This window comes from Callospermophilus lateralis, chromosome 17, assembly GCF_048772815.1.
Source record: "Callospermophilus lateralis isolate mCalLat2 chromosome 17, mCalLat2.hap1, whole genome shotgun sequence".
Classification (NCBI taxonomy): domain Eukaryota; kingdom Metazoa; phylum Chordata; class Mammalia; order Rodentia; family Sciuridae; genus Callospermophilus; species Callospermophilus lateralis.
In genome coordinates this window covers 13,160,096-13,179,108 of record NC_135321.1, presented here as the reverse complement: position 1 = coordinate 13,179,108, position 19,013 = coordinate 13,160,096, and the positions used below count along the sequence as shown (strand labels likewise).

Sequence of the window (19,013 nt, the reverse complement as noted above, 5' to 3'; positions counted from 1 at the left end):
CTTTCTGTTGGTCATAGTGGAGTTTTGCTTGAGACTATGCTTTCCAAAGTCAGTATAAAAGAGGAATAAGGCCTAGTCTAAATATCTAGATGAGTCTTTACAATGCTCAGAAAACTACTTGGGACCATTTAAAATCATGGGGCCATTTGCTATGATTTAAGAAAATTTAAACAAAGCTTAGTTCATACAGAAATTTCACTGACCGGTCCAGCTTCTTTTGGACTTCATTTTTGCCCTTAAATCTGCTAATGGGATAATATTGATATAATGCCTCAAATAGGTTCTTGATTTGGGGAAACTCTTTGCTTTGCAAAGCTTGGTAAGAAATACCCCAATTATTAACTAGTTAGGGGATATTTATGCTAGGACCATTCATTCACTAATTGAATGTTTTCTCTAATATAAATTAAAGTAGTTCAGTTAGTAACACTTTTGACATTCTCTCTCATTAAGTACCAAGTGCAATTCAGCTTATGTTTATGAACAGAAAGTTTTTTAAATGGGCACTACATGTAATTGAATGGTCTGTGTATGCATCAATGCAAAATCTGGGCTCATGATGTTTAAGCATTGTGAATTCAATATCATCTTTTGTCCCCTTTATACCAAAAGCCTGGAAATCTAGGAATCTAGACCAAATAGTTCTGTATGTAAGCATAAAAATGATGCAGTGTTGAAAACAAGTGCAGTATAGTTTTGTATCTGCCAGTTTGCTGTTTTGATTTTGGGGAAATGGCAGTACATCCATATTTGCCTTGTTTCTTGTGTTGTATGATATTCATTTTATGACTAATCGTGGCTTTAAATTTTCTTTTCTTCATTGAAATAGTAGCCTGGCACGGTGGCACATGCCTGTAATCCCATTGACTTGGAAGCTAGAGCCAGGAGGATTGCAATTTCAAAGGCCAGCCTGTGCAACTTAGCAAGACCCTGTCTCAAAAATTAAAAGGGCTTGGGATGGAGCTCAGTGTTAAAGCAATCCCTAGTGAAACATACACACACACACACAAAGAAATATATAGTAGCGAAAGTATTCTTTAAATGTTTAGATATTTGAGTTAAATATTATCTTGATTGAGGTCATTTAAAAAATAATCATTTAGGGCTGGGGATATAGCTTAGTTGGTAGAGTGTTTGCCTAGCATGTATAAAGCCCTGGGTTCAATCCCCAGTACCACCAAAAAAAAAAAAAAAATTATCTGAGACATACTGAAGATCTTGGGTTTGACAGTGCAGAATGTGAAAAAAGTAGATTGCCTAAAACTGATTAAGGTTAAAAATAGCTAATATTTTTCTTAGTAATAAGATAATAAGGTGGTAGTAAATAAATGTCTGCATTTTATACTGGGCTTCATTCAGTCTCCAAATAACCTTTCGTTTTATTATTTTGCTTGTATCTCCATATTTTAAAAATAAATCCATAGAAAGACAAAATGTTTTTAAAAGGTCATTTTGGATAGTCAGAACAGGTGATAAAGGGACATATTTTATACTTCAGAGCTAACATTAGATATATACTTAATTTTTATTTCTATCAAGAAAGATTTAATGGGCTGGGGTTGTAGCTCAGTGGTAGAGCACTTGCCTAGCACATGTGAGGCACTGGTTCGAACCTCGGTACCACATAAAAAAATAAATAAACAAAATAAGGGTGTTGTGTCCATGTACAACTAAAAATATTTTTTTAAAAAGATTCCAGTTATGCTTGGGTTAATATATATTTGTATTTGTTTTCTTTAGACTCAGACAGCAATTCTGAGGATTCTGGGAATCCATCAACAACCAGGTTTGCAGGTTATAGTTCTGTCAACCAGACTGTCACTGTCAAGCCACCTGTTCAGATCGCTTCACTAGGAAACGAGAATGGAAATCTTTTAGAAGATCCCTTGAACTCGCCCAAGTATCCACATATTCCTTTTATGCCAACTTTACACTGTGTCATGCACAACGGTGCCCAGAAGTCTGAAGTTGTCATTCCTCCACCCAAATCTGCAGATGGCAAAACAATAGGGATGCTTGTTCCTAGTCCTGTTGCTATTTCTGCAATAAGGGAATCCACAAATTCAACCCCTGTTGGACTCCTAGGGCCAACAGCTTCTACTGGAGAATCAGAGAAACACCTTGAATTGCTGGCTTCCCCTTTACCTATTCCATCAACCTTCCTTCCACACAGTAGTACTCCTGCTTTGCACCTAACATTTCAGAGGCTAAAATTGCCACCACCACAGGGATCTTCTGAGAGTTGCACAGTTAATATCCCACAACAACCAACTGGAAGTCTGAGCATCGGATCACCAAACACTGCCTTTATTCCTGTTCATAACCCAGGTAGTTTTCCAGGATCTCCTGTGGCTACTACGGACCCCATCACAAAATCTGCATCCCAAGTGGTAGGACTAAATCAAATGGTGCCTCAAATTGAGGGAAACACAGGGACAGTCCCTCAGCCTACCAATGTGAAGGTAGTTCTTCCAGCAGCTGGTCTCTCAGCTGCACAGCCACCAGCTTCCTACACCTTGCCAGGCTCTCCCCTTGCTGCCAGTGTGTTACCCACCCCGAATTCCAATGTGCTCAACACAACAGCCACTTCTGCCCAGCCAGCAAGTGCAGGCATCAACCAGGCCCAGTCCACTGTTCCTCCTGCAGTTCCTACCCACACCCCAGGCCCTGCCCCAAGCCCAAGCCCAGCTTTGACACACAGTACTGCGCAGAGTGAGAGCACATCCTACATCAGTGCTGTGGGGAACACGAACTCTAATGGCACAATAGTGCCACCACAGCAGATGGGCTCGGGTCCTTGTGGTTCTTGTGGGCGAAGGTGCAGCTGTGGGACCAACGGAAACCTTCAGCTAAATAGTTACTATTATCCCAATCCAATGCCCGGACCAATGTACCGAGTCCCGTCATTCTTCACTCTGCCATCCATTTGCAATGGCAGCTACCTCAACCAAGCACATCAGAGCAATGGAAGCCAACTTCCTTTTTTTCTGCCTCAGACTCCATATGCAAATGGACTGGTGCATGACCCAGTCATGGGGAGCCAAGCCAACTATGGCATGCAACAAATGGCAGGATTTGGGAGATTCTATCCCGTATATCCAGCACCCAATGTAGTTGCCAACACCAGTGGTTCGGGGCCCAAGAAGAATGGGAATGTCTCATGTTACAATTGTGGTGTAAGCGGACACTATGCACAGGACTGTAAGCAGTCATCCATGGAGGCCAATCAACAAGGTAATCACAATAACTCCCAGAGGACTTGTTTTTGAATTCACCTGTTTCTCCTTCCTTCCTTTTCTTGATCATGTGATTCTGTTGTAGCAGAAAGATCTGTTTGTGTGTTCATTTACAGATGTGTTTTCAGTGACAAATTATAAATTGCAACCAGAAAAACCTAGTATAGACCCAGGTCACACAGAACCCAAGGAAGGTCAAAGGAATTTATTTCCCAATTAAGGAATAAAATCTAAAGGCACTTTTCAAGGAATATAGCAGGAATTTGAATTATATAATGTTACATCTCTTATCTATGGCACTTTAAAAAAAAAAAAAACTACAATCCTCTTTCAAAGAGTAAGCAAAAATGTTTAATACCGAAAAACTAGAAAATAAGCTAGTCATCTGACATGTAAGGTTTTTAGTAACTGTTAATATCTGCATAACCAGCTGACCTCGTGTGTATGCCCAACAAATGTCTAAGAAAAAGGAATTCAGATTCTACTGCATTTTAGAGCAACAAAATAAACATTGGTTTGGGAATAAGGGAAATAGATCTAAGTTTAATGTTACTACCACCAAAATGAAGGAAATGTGCTTATGCAAGTAATGAGTAAGATACAAAATCCAACCATTCTCTTTTACTTGCATTTGGCCTTTATCATTTTACCATATCTTACTCAGAAAAAAAGTCTTGATTTGGGAGTATATCTATTTGATATTCTTAAAGCAAGATCAAGTTTGATGGCTTTAGGTTGAACTTAAAGCACAAGCTTCATATTATTATTTTTTTAAATAATTTATTTGCCATTTTGGAGTGGTATTAATGCTTAGAAAAGTGCCTTCTGAAGAGCATGCCCATTTGATATCTTGTAGTGGTTTGTGATGCGTGTCGTTAAAAGCGGTGACTTAGCAGTTCTCTTTCCCGTTTTAGGCACTTACAGACTGAGATACGCACCTCCCCTCCCCCCTTCTAATGATACGTTGGATTCTGCAGACTGAAACAAGTAAAGCTTGCCTACTTAATACACTCAAGTGTGGGGAGTCATGGGGTTTGGAGGGGAGGAAAGGAAAGGTATTTTGTTTGTTTCTTTGTCTATACATTTCCTAGATTTCTATGCAGTTGGGAGTTTTTATTTCTCTTGTACCAATGTCCAAAATAAGAAAGAATGCAATGCTTCTGAGCCTCTGGTCTCCTGGTTCAACAACAGGCTTATATGTATGATACATGTAACTTAAACTTCAGACAAACTATCAAAAGGAAAATGTTGATGCGTGCTTTTTTTTACACTGAATACTTGCTGTGTGCAATGTTTACTGAATCTTTAAAACTGTGTATTTGACCTTTTTTTACAACACTGGTGACAGTCATATGGTTTTGGAAAAAAAAAGAAACTGCTTCTTCCCCAGCTTTTCTCACTCTCACCCTAAACGACACTGCTCTGGCCAGCCACCCTTGCCCTTTCCCTGGCCTGCGGCACGAGTGCCTGGCAGTGTACTTGTCCACATTTCTGTAAACTGCTCTGCATATAAAGGGAGGGTAAAACTTTTCACCTTAATCCTACATGAGAAGTTAAATTCCCAAGATAGTTTGTATATATGTAATAAACAGCATCACACAAATACATATATGCAGTGCTTGTTGTCCAAATAAACATGAAAATAAGTGGGAGCAAGAGGAAGAAGTCAAACCATATGAAGCTGAAAGATATGACCTATGGACAGAAAGCTTTTTCTTAAAAAAAAAAAAAAAAAAAAGAAAGAAAAAGAAAACATCTCTCTCCTTTCATCATACTTTTCTAGCCTGTTGCTTCAGAGAGACACAAAGTGAACACACTGGTGTGAATGTCATTCTCTGTGTGCTTGTGTTTGTGATGAAAGTCGACAGCCAGTTCTACTCGTCGTCTACCACCATGTCCTGCTCAAAGACACTACTTGAGTAAAGATTTCTTCTTTTGCTATACCAACTGTTACAGTGTTACGTTGTGTTTAAAATGTGTGTGGTTTATTGCAATCCGAACAGAAGCTATGGGTTTCTACAAAAAAAGTCAGGTATTTGTTCCCTAACCTGTCTCTCGTAGCAAAGTCACTTTTATAAACGTTTACCACTATGCTTGATTATAATGTGAAAGACTGAATTCTGAGTGTGTTAAGATGGTATTAATCATGTCAGTGTCATGTCACTAAGTTTAATGCTGCTGTTTAAAAAAAAATTTTTTTAAAGCCAATCTATGTACTAAATTGCTTCCAGGTAATTTTTGATTTCCTAAAGTGCACTGAGGTTATCTGGAAGATTGGGTGTATTTTTTGGTGACTGCTGCATTCAACAGCAATGAACAACTACCACTGTATAGTCATAGGTTTAAGGGTGGGGGGTTTTGTTTTCCCATTCCTCAGTACAGAGCAGAAATGATAGATTTTTGTGTGTGGAATAACGTTGGTATGCAGCAGAGGAACTTAAATATTTGGTCTTGGTTCAGAAGCCTAACAGATTGCTAGACAAAAGAAAAACTTGAAGAAAAAGAAGCTTAATTTAATGCTTCATAAGTAGCATTTATATTTATAGCACCAATGTACATTTTGAAACTTTCAGGGGTGGGAGTTATGGGGAAGGGGTTATAAAGGGGTAGATGAAAGCTTTAATTTAGAAAGAAAAAAGTTCGAGTAAAGGAAATTATTTTGATTAAATATATTTTATTTGATCTGGGTATTTTTGGACCACATTATTAAATTAATTGTTAAGCTGCAGTTGGGTTGTTCAGGTGAGAGTGTTGATACGCCACGTGTGAGCACGTTGGGAATCACTTGCCAGTTGTACTTTATGGAGCTTATTTTATGATTTAAAATACTGTACTGTACATAGGAGGTGTGTTACCTTCTCCTTATTTGTATGTTTACCATATACTTTGATATTTGAAATGTTATGTACTGGAAAGGCCACTTATATTTCTAGAACAGATTGGATTTTATGCAACCTTTTTTCCTTGAATTAACAGCAATAAAAAAATGAAAAACAGCTTAAGAATTGTGCCTTATTGCCAAATTTGTAAAAATTATAAAGGTAGGATATTATACATGGTGATTTTTTTTCTTTTCTTTTCTTTCTTTTTTTTTTTTTTTTTTTTTTTTTTTTTTTTTTTCCCGGATCAACCAACCCATTTCCCTGTATCATGGACAGTGAATCCCAAGGTCATTTATCACTTATCATCTGGATGTTCTTCACTCTTCCCCCAAATGACCTTAGGTCATCTGTGTGATTACTGAAAAAAGGGAGACTTCTTTCTGTCTCTGCTGAGCACACACTGTGTGCCAGGGCTACAGTGGCAGACAGCAAAGTCCTGTCAGCCTCGAGCTTGGCTTTCTGGTTTAGGGCCTCACTCATTGGAAGTATGAAGGACCTAATTTACTTCCTAAGATTTTTATGGTTTTGTGTTTTCAACCAGGGAACTACCTTGGATCAGTATTGAATGTCGAAACCATTGGTTCTCTCTCCTATCATCCAATCTCAAGTCAAAGTTTTAAACCATCTATAAGGTCTAAGACACTGGTGGGAGCCAGTCAGTGTGCTATTGCTCTGCCTGAGCCCTCAGTATGGCCCCTTCCTCAGCGTTCAGCAAGGTGGTGGACAGTCAGAAGGGCCAGGCCCCAGGACACTGGATTGTTTTCTGTAGCCACCTTGTGAGTGTTCCCTTTGTAACCAGGCAGTTGAAAGGATTTTATTGTTTACAGGCAGCAACTTTTCCCTTTAGCAGATAAATGTACACCTGAATGTAATAGGTGAGTCTTGAACCCACAAAATTACAAGAATGTCTCCAGTGTCCTCACTTGTGTTCCTTACCTGTCCCCTCTCTCCCCACTACACTAAGGTAATGGCTGCTTTAAATTATATTATTCCTTCGCTTTTGTCTGTTTTTTCACCTCAGATATTTCTCCTAAAATATTCAGCTTATTTTTGCTCTCCTTGAGCTTTATAAAAGGTACCTTTCCATACCTCATCTTCTGAGGATGGCTCTATTTATCTGGGTTTATGTCCCAATGTGATATTCCTCATGTTTATTCATTTTGCTACCTTAAAATGTTCTTTTGGTGGCAGGAGGAGAATATAAAACGGTTTATCTGTCATTCTGTCAACTGACATTTGGGTGTTTTTCATTTTTTTTTTTCTATTTATGAGCAGGGCTGCTAGGAACATTCTTATATTCTTGATGTATGCAGGAGTTTGTTAGGGTGCACATCTAAGCAATCACTGGACATTCAGATGCTCAGTTTTCCAAGATTTTTTGTATTGTTTTCCAAGTGATTTCATACTCATACCAGCAGTGTACCAGAGACTCCTGAATCCATATCCTGACACCCTCCCAAGATGATGTCATAGAGCTATGGAAGGCAAGGACAGGGATGTGCAACCAGAAGATGTTGGCCCCACAGGGGAGGTGAGTCTGGAGGCCAGGACAGTGTGAGCAGGGTTAGTGGTCACCACATGGGAAAGGAGACATAAAACAGGCAGTTGTATGTAACACACAAATGGCAGTAGTGTGTGGTTGGGGAGGTGAGGGGGGAGAACAATACATTAATAAGGAGAATGTATTAAGAGATTTGTGGGTGAAGTTGATAAAATAAGGTTAGAATGGAGAATTTAGAATTGATAGAATAAAAATAGGAAGTTACCAAGTTGTAAGTAGTGGAAAAACATTAACTATGGTATTTGAGGAAGTCGTTGGGTGGTTGAGGAAAGAAAGCCTGGAAATTCAGAAAATGGGTAGCATGAGGCAGTGGTCCCAACTAGAGTTGGCAGTGGGAACGGGCCATCTAAGCTTGAGCATTGGCATAGTGAAGTCTAGTTTAGAAAAGGTTTGATACAAGGAGAAGGAACCTTAGGCCCCTGAGCTTCATTTTCCCTGGATGTAAAATGAGATGGCTTATTTTAAATCATGTCTATGATGATTAAATGCTATAATAAATAGGAAAGGCCCAACTTAATAAAATAGCACCGAGGAGGCACTCAGATGTTTGCCCAGTCAAGTTTTGATGAACAGAAAGTTCTGTCTACTTCCTATTTTAGAAGATGGAAAGAGTGTGGAAAAGAATGTGTGAGTCTAGGAGAGAAGATGATGGGTTTTGGGGTGGTGAGAGACCTTGTAAATAGTTCTTCATTATGTTAGGGTTAGTTAATTCTGCTCCGTTCTCTCATAAAAAAAAAAAAATTCCTTGCCCTTGAAGATTTAATCTAGTCAGAGTTTGCCAATTAGTAGCAGACATGGGCTGTATATACATGGCCAAGTCATCCCATCCTGATTACTCCATGCCAAAGTAAAATCAATCCATCATAAGGCAAATCCACATTTTTTTTTTACATAAATGCTACAAATCAAATTTTTCTGAGAAGGTTCTAAAGAGATTAAAGCACAGTATAAAATATCTTTCTTCTCTTTTTAACAGGAACCATCTAGTACTTACAAGCATCATCATTTGAGCTTTGAAGACACCTCTTTTCAATTCTACATACTGATGAAAAAAGCATTCTAAGGTTGAGGCAGTGAAGCCACATGGAGGCAAGCTGTGACAGTAGTTCAACCCCACCACAACCCTTCTGTAATCTTTTCTGGAAGGAAGAAAATGTCAACTCCCCATCCCACAAAAAAGGGCCCATTTATTTTCAGAGAAATGAGTTTTGAGGTGTGTGCTCTGACTTGAAACAGGATCACTGCATTCCTTCAGCTTCAAGGGGTGAGGCCCGCTGTGATGAGAAAGAGGGGCTCCAGGGACTCAGCTGAGTAGCCGGTGTTTTAGCTGCAGTACTATTAACCCTTCAACATGACCCTGAACAGAGAGGGCAGGCCATGTTGTGCAACCTTGTCCTCCAGGTACCCCCAGTAACATTGACTTGCACAGTTTGTATTCCTAAGGTCAATCTAGCATCAATATTTTGTTATCACTATGTACAAATCACAGCTGTTGGGTTTATACATGCAAAGTTATATAATTCCTAAGTGCTGTCTTTTAAAAAAAAAAAAAAAAACACACCCTCTCTGTTGGAATATAGGTACATGTGCCTGATTTTTTTTTTTTTTTTTTTTTTGGCATAAACATTTATCAGCCTTGGAACACAGGGATGTTAGACTTCTCTCCAGTTCTGGAAAGTGCAGCACATCACACTCCAGGGGACCAACGACTGTTCCCTCCCACAGTCACAGCTCCATCTGCAGTGACTGCTGGACTTGGTCACCAGAAGCTCTTCATCCCAAAATTCTGTTTCTTTGAAATTGGTGGGTGGGAGGTGGGGTGAGGTGGGGCTTGGGTGGTTCTTCATCATTTTTTTCTTTCCTCTTGCAGCTCCAGTTTGATCCTTTGTGGAAGGTCTCAGCCAGCCTCTCACCAGAAGAAATTGCTGATTGGAAAGCAGTGCCACCTGGTGAGAGACAAGGACAGTGCAAGCAAACAGACGTTATTTCCTACTGACCTAATTTAGAGAAAATTAAGCGTTAGAGAGAAAACATTTATGATTGTTAAGTCTGTGCCAAGATCTTTAAAGAATGCAGGCAGCTGGCCATAAAATCAATTTGAATAGTCTCTCTGAGCCATTGTGATCCCAGTGGTGTAGAAAGTCTATAAACATCCCGAAGGCATTGATAGTACTTTACAGTTTGCATTGCACTTTCTTCTGTGTTCATTTGGTCACCACACCTGTGAAGGGGATAGGAGCTTCCTGTCTGTCTTACAGGTTAGGGATTCAGGGGTCAGGGAGATCAAGTGGTGCAGACAACGCCAGTGATGAAGGCTGGACCTCCAACTTCAATTTAATGCTCACCTGCCCCCACATCTGCTTCTTTACTGGAACAAGTGCAGTGACTTTTAAAGCTGTAGGACCGACAGAACTAACAGCCTCTGGATTCCTAAGAGAGGGCTGGGCCACATAATGGCCATACCCGGCACACAGGCCACATCCTAATCAAGTAGGGTGTCTCTGAAGGGTTTCTTCAAATGGTTATGGGGGAAAGTTTCCAGAATTAGGAAACCTTAGATCTTTCAGAACTGAACTTTAAGCATTTATCCATCTCAGGTAAATTCAAGGAGTATCAGTGCTGTCTATATTGAAGGTTTAAACATGCACAGATACCCTCTGTTGGAAAACAGCTTGGCTCTACAGAGGTTTTTATTATCCCTGTGTGTCTTAAGCATGCAGTGACGATCCCATTAGTTGAAAGACTTCAGAAATGAAGCAGTGGTTCAAACAGAAAGAAAAAGTACTGATACCATAAAGCTCCAACATTCACATACGTTTTTCCCAAGCACCTTTCTATCCACCCACCTCCCAAAGAAAATACTCTGAAGCAGAGAATGATGGTGGAAGTAGCCCTCGTGAAGAAATAGTAACAATCACCCAAGCGGCTTGAGTGCTAAGAGTGCCACCAGATGACTTAATAGTTAATGAAAAGCTCCTCTTTGCTAGCATGTCGAAGTTAGGTCATAGTCATTATATGAAATTGACTCATTCTGAGTGCCTTCATAAAAATCAACTTTTACAAGAAGAGGCAGTATGACTTGTGATTTTGTTCCCAAACCCTATCCACTCAAATGTGACCTTTCTCAGGCCGATTTACAGAATGGGCATAATAACACTTTGTGGAGTAGTTGCAAGGATTAAATCTGCCAAGTATATAAGCACTAAATGTCTGACACATAGTAGGCTCTTAATGTGTGTGTGTGTGTGTGTGTACACACTGGGAATCAAACCCAGGGCCTCACACATGCTAGGCAAGGGCTCCACCACTCAGCTGTGGCTCCTTCCCACACACACACACCCACATCTCCTCAGTGAATTTGTAAAGGTAGGTCTCACTTGAATGTCGATGATAGGCCATTCACTTGGCTCAGTTCAGCCTCATAATATCCCTGTGAGGTAGGTGCTGTACCCCATATTATAGTTAGGGATCTTTGGGCACAAAGATTAACAGCTAAGTATCCAAGGGCACAGCAGTTAAACCCAGGTAGTGTGGCTTTAGGCTGCTGCTCCACATCTCCCTTGTGTCAGGTTTTATCTGTCACTGGGGTACAGTCAGCCTTGCACTGGAATCAGGCAGGCCCTGCCTTGGACATCATCATCTGGGACAACTGGCTTTCCTGGGTCTTTCATCTCATCTGAAAGCTACATGGATCTCTGAAGTCCCCTAGAGTTCCAAAGTTCTGTGATTTGAAGCTTGCTTATTCACTTTAAATTATTTTTCAAGGTTTATAATTCTTTAGCTTCTTTTTGTTTTGATGGAATTGAAGTCCTCTTCTGGTGTGGTCAGGAGCACAAACCCCAACTCTGTTAAGGGCTGTGAGACAGGACAGTGTTTTCAGGCCTTGAGAGAAGACTGAAATTAGGCCAGTCGGTCACTAGGTGGCAGCATAAGCAAAGCGCTAGCTGCACTTGGCTGTCAGCTGCTAGAGCAGTTTCAGTTCCATCTTCATTTTGCTCTTCACTGCTGTATTGATATAGTTTTCATGGGGGTGGGCTGGGGGGTGGCCAGTTAAACAGTGCTCATAAATATGAATCATGCTGAAGGATGTGGGGCTCAGGAAATTATATGAAGTTTTGGAACACAAGTACTGCTTTTGCCCTGTAACATCCAAGTTGAATAGTTGTGACAAACAAGGTGTGGCCCTCAAAGCCTAAAATATTTACTGCCTGTCCCTTTACAGGAAATAGAAACTCACCAATCCCTGACATCTTCCTTAAGTAAAGAGGCACTTCCCATTGTCTTTAAAGTCCTGTTCTGTGATTAGGAATTTGCACCCTCCTTTTTGGTAGTGTTTTCTTAGCACAGAAACAGCATTGCTTAAGTTACTGGTACTTGCAAACATTAGCTGGGAGCACAGCCTAGTGAGGGCCACCGCCAGCTACATCATAGTAACGTGCCCGAAGGTCACCAAGATGAGAGGTTAATGCTGCCTGCAGAAAATTGCCAAGGATTTCCAAAGGACACATCGTGTGCCAAAAGAAAGAAGGAAAATTTTTCCTTAAGAGTGGGGAAAAATGGCATCATCAAAACTCATTATGGGATATCTCCATAGGGGGATGAGAATCTAGAGAGCACTGGCAAGAGCCAGGAAGGAGCAGGCCTGGGTGTGGGTGCCAGACAGGTGAGAGTGGGAAGTGGTTGCAGATCCTTCTTAACCAAAAGGAGCCAAGAGAAGTAGGGATTTGGAGGTTTTGTGTTTGTTTTGCTCTTTGGCGCTAGGGATTGGACCCAGAAGTGCTGAGCTACCTCCAGGTCCTTTTTTTTTTTTATTCTGAGACAGGGTCTTGCTAAGTTATGGAAACTGGCCTCAAACTTGTGATCCTGCCTCAGACTCCCAAGTCACTGAGATTATGGGTGTGAGCCGTTGCGTCTAGCTGAGAAATAGGTGTGGAAGAGAAAGACATGAGTTCTGCTTAGCTGTTAGGTCAGCAGTGCTTCTGAAACTGCTTGGGTCACCTCATCTGAAGAGCTGGAGTAAAAACAGACTCATTGCCCCTTTCTCCCAAACACATCCCACAGAATGGGGATTTCAGAGAAAGCATCAAAGAAAACTGAGAATGATAATTCAGAGACATTGGAGAAGATGGAGAGAATGTACTCTGAAGAAAAAAAAATGGGAAATGACTGTCATTACCATGTGCAGTATGGATGGGGAATACTCTTGTCACTGGTGTAAGACCATTGCAGAAGGGAGGTACCCAGGAGGGGGGATTGAGAGCAGAGCTGGGAGGACTCCTCCAGGCCTTGGAACTTACTGCTGTTGGGGAAAGAGGAAAATGACCGGATGGCCCTTTTTTTCTTAGTTTAAATAGGAAGGGTCTGCAAAAGAGGGAGTAAGCCGAACACTACTGCATAGAGCAAGGGCTGAGGAGCACTGAGTTAAAGGCCCAGCTGCCCTGAGGGCCGGCAGAGGTCACAACCAAGTGCTTGTGTCCATTTATTTCATAGATCAAATACTGAACCATCAGAGGGGGAAGAAAAATTTTCTTTGCCTCTACATCAGCCTAGACAGCAAAGTTTAGGCTAGGCTGAAGATCTTAAGATTCCCTGTGAAGATTCTGTGTTATTTCAACCCCTCTTCTGGACTTTTCCTTCTTTCCATCACTCTCCCAAGGAGCCCATTTCTGTCTCCTCTACAAGCCCAAATGCCTTTCCAGACAGGGCCAACTCCTGCTTGGCTCCCAAGGTCAGAAGTCAGATGCTCCCCACAGCCACCCTGGGCCTGGTCCCAGGACCCTGCTGCCTCCCCCATCTTCATCCTTCACTTTTGAGCTCAGGTTCCTGTCCCAGCTTCCATCATTCCAAATGAAGTAGAGAGGAGACTTACCCCAGGAGACCTGAGCCTTGTCCAGGGTCAGGAATAAACGTGGTCACACATCACTCAAAGAAACCTGGGGTGCAGGAGAGTCCCTGACGAAGAGCCGTCTTTCTGCAGTGGCAGTGTGCACGCTGATCTTGGCATGCCGGCAGCAGAGCCTGCAGGAGTGCCGCAGCTGGGCTTGGCTGGTGCGCAGGCAGCAGAAGGTGAGTGTCTGAAGTCAGCCTCCTGGGGCTGGTGGGCGTGAGGGAAGAGCATCTCGCTAAACATAGGAGCATAAATTCTATTTCTGGGGGGTGTTTGAACCAGTGGGATGAGCGACTTCCAAGCACTTCAGGAGGATCTAGGAACTAACAAATGAGTGACCCTGCAATTCTACTCTAACCCCATCTGTTAGCTACCTTTTTTTTAAGCAGCAGAATAACATGGATGTCATTGGCGTGGGAGGCTAAAATATGCCACCCCAAAATACACTTCCTCAGCACATTTCGGAGATGGCTATTCAGAGAAACTGCAGACACAGGAACAGCTCTGAGAAGGCCTTTTGTAAAAGAAATAGGTGACTCTAATGGAAATGCATGCTTGTGAAGTAAACAGGGTGTCAACAGGCCTCTTGAGGTCCCCCTTCTGCCTTACCTCATTGTAGGGAGGAACATGTGGACATCCCTGCCCAGAGCTGGTCACAGGAGGTCTTGGAGCGCTTTCTGAGGGCTCTTACCCAGGAGACTGCCTGCATAATAAAAACCTTTGTTCAAGGCATGGGCTCACCTCACATAACCCCTGCCCTCCAGGAGCCCCACTGCCCTGTCCCTGTCTGGCTGGCATTAAAACTTCAGTTCATCAGGCCCTTCTTTGAGTCTCATATTTTTCTTGGTTCCTGTGCACTTGCTCGTAATGTATTTGGATTCCTTTTCTCCTACAAATCTGTCTTGTGTCCATTTATTTCATAAACTCAAATACTGAACCATCAGAGGGGGAAAGAAAAATTTTCTTTGCCTCTACATCAGCCTAGACAGTTTGACCACTGTGGCTGGCACCCAGGCTCCCATACCAGGAAAAAGAATGGTGTCTACCTTAGAGTTGTGTGTGGTTAATAAAATGATGATAATAAACTTGGTACCAAGCATACAGGGAACACTAAAACATGGTTATGTTTCCTTTAAAAAATGTCATCTTATTCAAAACCTGCCTTACTATTTTAGGGCCTGTCAAAATTAGGAATGCCACTCTTCTCTGGATCAGACTGTGCTTTGTACTTTTGTTTGTGTTAGCTGTTTTTATTTTACATGATTGTAAAATAAAAATGATTACATGATTGTAATCATCCTATATATGCATTTTCTTTCTGTTGTACAGTTGATGTGCCAATATTGATACTTTATTACTAAAGTCCATAGTAACATTAAGGTTCACTCTTTGTTGTACAGCTCTGCTGGGTTTGAGATGCATAATGACATGTGTCCACTGTTAGAATCATGCAGAATGCTTTTGCTGTCCTAAACATCCTTTGTGTTCCACCTATTTATCCCTCCCTCCTACCTCACGCCTGGCAACCACTTTTCCTTTTTACTGTCTCTCTGGATTTGCCTTTTTCCAGAATGTCATATAAGAGTCTCCTCCATTTACAGTGGGGTAACAGCCTGATAAACCCATCAACTGAAAATATCAGTAAGTAGAAAATGGGTTTAAGGCAGCTAAACTACCAAACATCACAGACTCACCCACAGACCACCATTGTTCTCCCTCTTGATCCTGTGATTGCCTGGGGGCTTTAGTTTGCTGCTGCCGCCCAGCATCCCAAGAGTATCACAAGGCACATCACCAGCCCAGAAACAGACCAAGTCAAAATTTAAATTCGGTATGAAATTTGTACCACTTTCACATCATTCTAAAGGAAAATCATAAATTGGATCACCATAGGTGGGGATGATCAACAGTTGGACTCAATATGTAGCCTTTTCAAGTATGTGTTTTCACAGCTTGATGACTCTTTTTTTTTCCTTCCCCCATCTATTTATTTATTTATTTATTTAGCTGAATAACATTCTGTTGTGTGGAAGTGTCCCAGCTTCTTTACCCAGATAAGGACTCCAGGGCATCTTGGTTGCTTTCAGGTTTTAGCAAATGTCAACCAGCTGTTGACATTTGTGTGCAGGTTTTGAGTAAATATGTTTCCAATTCCTTTGAAAAAAATACAAAGACCACAACTGCTAGATCATATGGTGAGAGTATGCTTAGTTCCATAAGAAACCATCAGTCTTTCATGGTGGCGGTACCATTTTGCATTCCCACCCATAATGGCTTAGTCCCTGTCACTCCACATCCCTGCCAGCATTTGTGTTTTGTTTTGTTTTGGTTTTTAACCATGCTAATAGGTATGTAGCAGTCAAACATCTTAATTTGAGATTCCCTAATGTATCATATCTCACATTTTTCATGTTTATTTGCCAGATTCTTTGGTGAGGTGTCCAGATCTTTTGCTGAATTGTTAACTGGGGCTTTTTTTATATTGTTGGATTTTATATATTTGTGTATGTTTCGGCTATCAGTCCTAATCAGATGTGTTTTACAAATATTTTCTCCCAGCCTGTGGCCTATCTTTTCATTCTCTTCATGCTTTGTTCTTTTTATTTAGATGAATAAATAAATGGAAATGTAGAGACCTGAAAAGACAAAAAGCAGAGAGTTTCATTCTGTCTTCACTCTTAGCAGATGCAATGCCAAGCAGTCTCCAGCGGTGCTTCCCTGTGCATTCAGCAACATGCCAAAAGTGGGATTCCTCAATGATTGCCAAGTCCCAGTCCAGAGCTTCCAGGGCTCTATTGGCAGAGGACATGATTCTGAGGACTTCCAAGTCCCTCCCTGTAGTGACAGCCAGGTTACTATCTTGGGGCTGGACCAATGCTGACCACACCCCCCCTTTTATTACCTGCCCAGGGGACAGAAATTGTAGGCCTGTAGCACTTCCCCTTATAACTTCCTCTGACCTTATTTGTGACACAAATGACTGAGTTCCTCCCCAGTGTATTTATAGAAACATGCGTATTAGAAGGACAAGTGCTCAGGTTCCTGAACCCAGAGGCTTCACGCAGGGGTTGCAGGTGCTGGCTGGTCCCTCCTCCAGTGTAGATGCCCTTCTCCTTTGGAAGGCATACCAGGCCTTGGCAGGGCCATGAGGGAACAATAAATAGTCCCAGATTGTCTATTCTGTCTGTGTCCTACAGGGTGGAAAATTATTATGTGGCAGTGGAAAGCAAGTTCGGCCTACAGAGGCCTTTTCCTCTGGGTCTCTGTGATGCTCCTCCCACCCCACCTGCTCCCTACAGTTTGATGCAATGTCCAGGTGTTTAAGAATAGCTGCCTATCTTCTCTGGAATTCAATTGAATTTTTTTTTTTAATACTGGAGATTGAAGTCAGGGATACTTGGCTACTGAGCCACATCCCCAGCCCTATTTTGTATTTTATTTAGAGACAGGGTCTCCAACTGAGTTGCTCAGCACTTCGGCATTGCTGAGGCTAGCTTTGAACTCCCGATCCTCCTGCCTCAGCCTCCCGAGCAGCTGGAATTACAGGTGTGCACCACCACATCGGGCTTGGAATTCAGTATTAATATAGACCTATTTCTGGCTACACTGGGAAATATGGCAAGGAGGAAGTGAACTGTTTTAGAGTTTCTCTGAGACCACTGCACCCAGCCCTTCACTATCTTGGCTGTGGTAATGTAATAGGGGCTCCCATGAAATTGTCCTTTGCTTTCTCTTATCTTTAGGGGGAAAAAATGCCAAAGGACCTGGCCCCTCCTGATTCTGGCGGCAGACTCATCTGCACCTGTACTGTAACCAAGTTCACTCTCTAAGGCACACTTCCCCAATTGTGTGTATACACACACACACTTTTAAATTATCCATTCAACAAAAAATGTGTTGGCTTCCAGACTTTTAGTGCTATAGGGACAGGTCATCTCAAACCCACTTGGGACTGGGAATCAAGCCGCGAGAAGAGGTTGTCGGGTGACCCACAGGCTGGCTGGGCTGGCGGCAAGATTCTCTAGTGGGTCCCTGGGGCCCCTCAGCCAAGTCCTGCGGCAGGGTCCTTGAGGCCGGCTTCCGCGAGCCCCTCGCTCCCCTCCGGCGACCTTCTGTCCGTTGCTGCAAACTCCCAGCTTGCTAACAAGGTGCCCCTGGGCGCCCCCAAGCCCGGGAACTGCCAGGGGCTGGGCTGAAGATCGGTTGTCCCCACTGCTTGGGTGGCACCGGGGTGTGGGGAGGAGCCGTTCCAGTGACCCCCGCCCCCTCCCGGCTTCGGTCCCCTTCCTACCACCTTTAGGAACTGAGGCGGCGCCGAGAGGAGTCACCCGGGAGCCTGGCCCTCTAAGACTGTTGACGCGTGTGCGGCGTCTCCACCCAGGGCTGAGCGTGCCAGAAGTCCGAAATGGGAGCGCGACGGCTGGCCGGGCACCACCTGCAATGCATGGTCCCTCTTCGGAGGCAAACAGCGCTGCACGCGCGAAGTGGGCATCCGCCAGTCCCCGGCCTGAGCGTGCTCCTGGGTCCGCGCCGCTCCCCGCCCGCGGAGCCTGCTGGAGGCCCAGGAGCGGGGCAAGGACACGGCCCTGCCTCTAGTATGCCTGCCTACGTGGGAAGGAGGCGAGAACGGACTCCTCCCAAGGTCCAGGACAGAGCTCACGTCCACTCCAACCCCGGGACAGGACGAGGTGTTCTAGAAATTGCCCCCCCTCCGCCCCCTTGCTCCCTCCAGCTGTTCCAGGCGCCTGGGCTGCAAGCGGCCTGGAGCCCGGGCAGGCAGATCCCCAAGGTCCAGGAAGCTCCTCCCTCGCTGGACGTCTTCCCTCCCTGCTGCATCTCCCCGGATCCCAATCTCTTCGCCTCCAATTCGGACTTCTTTCCGAATGGGAGGAGGGAGGTTTGGACCTGTCCCGAACCAAGCAGCGCCTTGTTTCTCCTAGGCGCCCAGTAAACCTTAAATGAGTGAATGACACCAAGGGCCTTCGGGCGGGGATCCTTCTTGTTCTTTCTCTTATCCATAAATGACCTATGTTCCCAGTGAACATTCTAGGACCTTAACCCCAAGGAGAAGCAATTTCAGGAGCTCTCCAGGGGGCCTGTGGGGAATCTTTTCCTCTATGGGGGGTGGGAGGAAGGGCCTTCAAAGCCATTAATTTCCTTAAAAACAAGCAGATAGGAAAGGCAGGAAGCACTATTCTGAAAGCAAAAGCAGATGGCTTCATTTATTTATTTTTAAAATGGTACATGTAAAACATGAAGACATACTCACAAACAATACTTTTAAAAATAGAGTAGCATGTTAAAACGCCTTGTCCCCCTCCCCCAGTCTTAGCTCTGTCCCGGGGATTGCCACTGTGTCCTGGTGCGTGGCAACCTCACCTCATACCCACCTCAGCACTCCACCTGCAGGGCTTCTGCTACTCCAGACTGTTCTACCTGGGGGGTGG

At 43.1% G+C, this 19,013-nt stretch overlaps 1 protein-coding gene, 1 long non-coding RNA gene and 1 other non-coding gene across 15 annotated transcripts in view; 2 read left to right on the top strand and 1 right to left on the bottom strand.

The window, feature by feature from the left end:
* Zcchc2 (zinc finger CCHC-type containing 2) overlaps positions 1-16,297 on the top strand; it is a 62,699-nt gene extending 46,402 nt beyond the window's left edge. For 2 of the 12 annotated variants that reach the window (XR_013089024.1, XR_013089014.2), the window contains exons 13-17: positions 1,741-3,234; positions 4,151-4,291; positions 7,534-7,649; positions 8,656-8,943; positions 9,314-9,851. Coding sequence is in view for 1 of the 12 variants with exons in the window: in XM_076836774.1 (XP_076692889.1) it covers positions 1,741-3,234; positions 4,151-4,218 (1,562 nt within the window). In the remaining 11 variants the exon portion in view is untranslated. Of the gene's footprint in view, positions 1-1,740; positions 3,235-4,150; positions 4,292-6,394; positions 7,487-7,513; positions 7,650-8,655; positions 8,944-9,313; positions 9,852-13,656 lie in introns of those variants that run through there. The other 10 variants (XR_013089016.2, XR_013089022.1, XR_013089018.2 and 7 more) reach the window with 10 other exon arrangements.
* Positions 1,108-1,180, top strand: Trnaa-agc (transfer RNA alanine (anticodon AGC)). The gene has a single exon. It is a non-coding gene; the product is annotated as a tRNA-Ala (tRNA).
* LOC143382588 (uncharacterized) lies at positions 13,553-18,248 on the bottom strand. 2 transcript variants are annotated; one of them, XR_013089025.1, is made up of 3 exons: positions 17,861-18,248; positions 14,176-14,269; positions 13,553-13,801 (listed from the first exon to the last, which is right to left on the bottom strand). It is a non-coding gene; the product is annotated as an uncharacterized LOC143382588 (long non-coding RNA). The 2 variants fall into 2 exon arrangements; XR_013089026.1 differs by having other exon boundaries at positions 13,553-13,773.
* Positions 18,249-19,013: the final 765 nt, after the last annotated feature.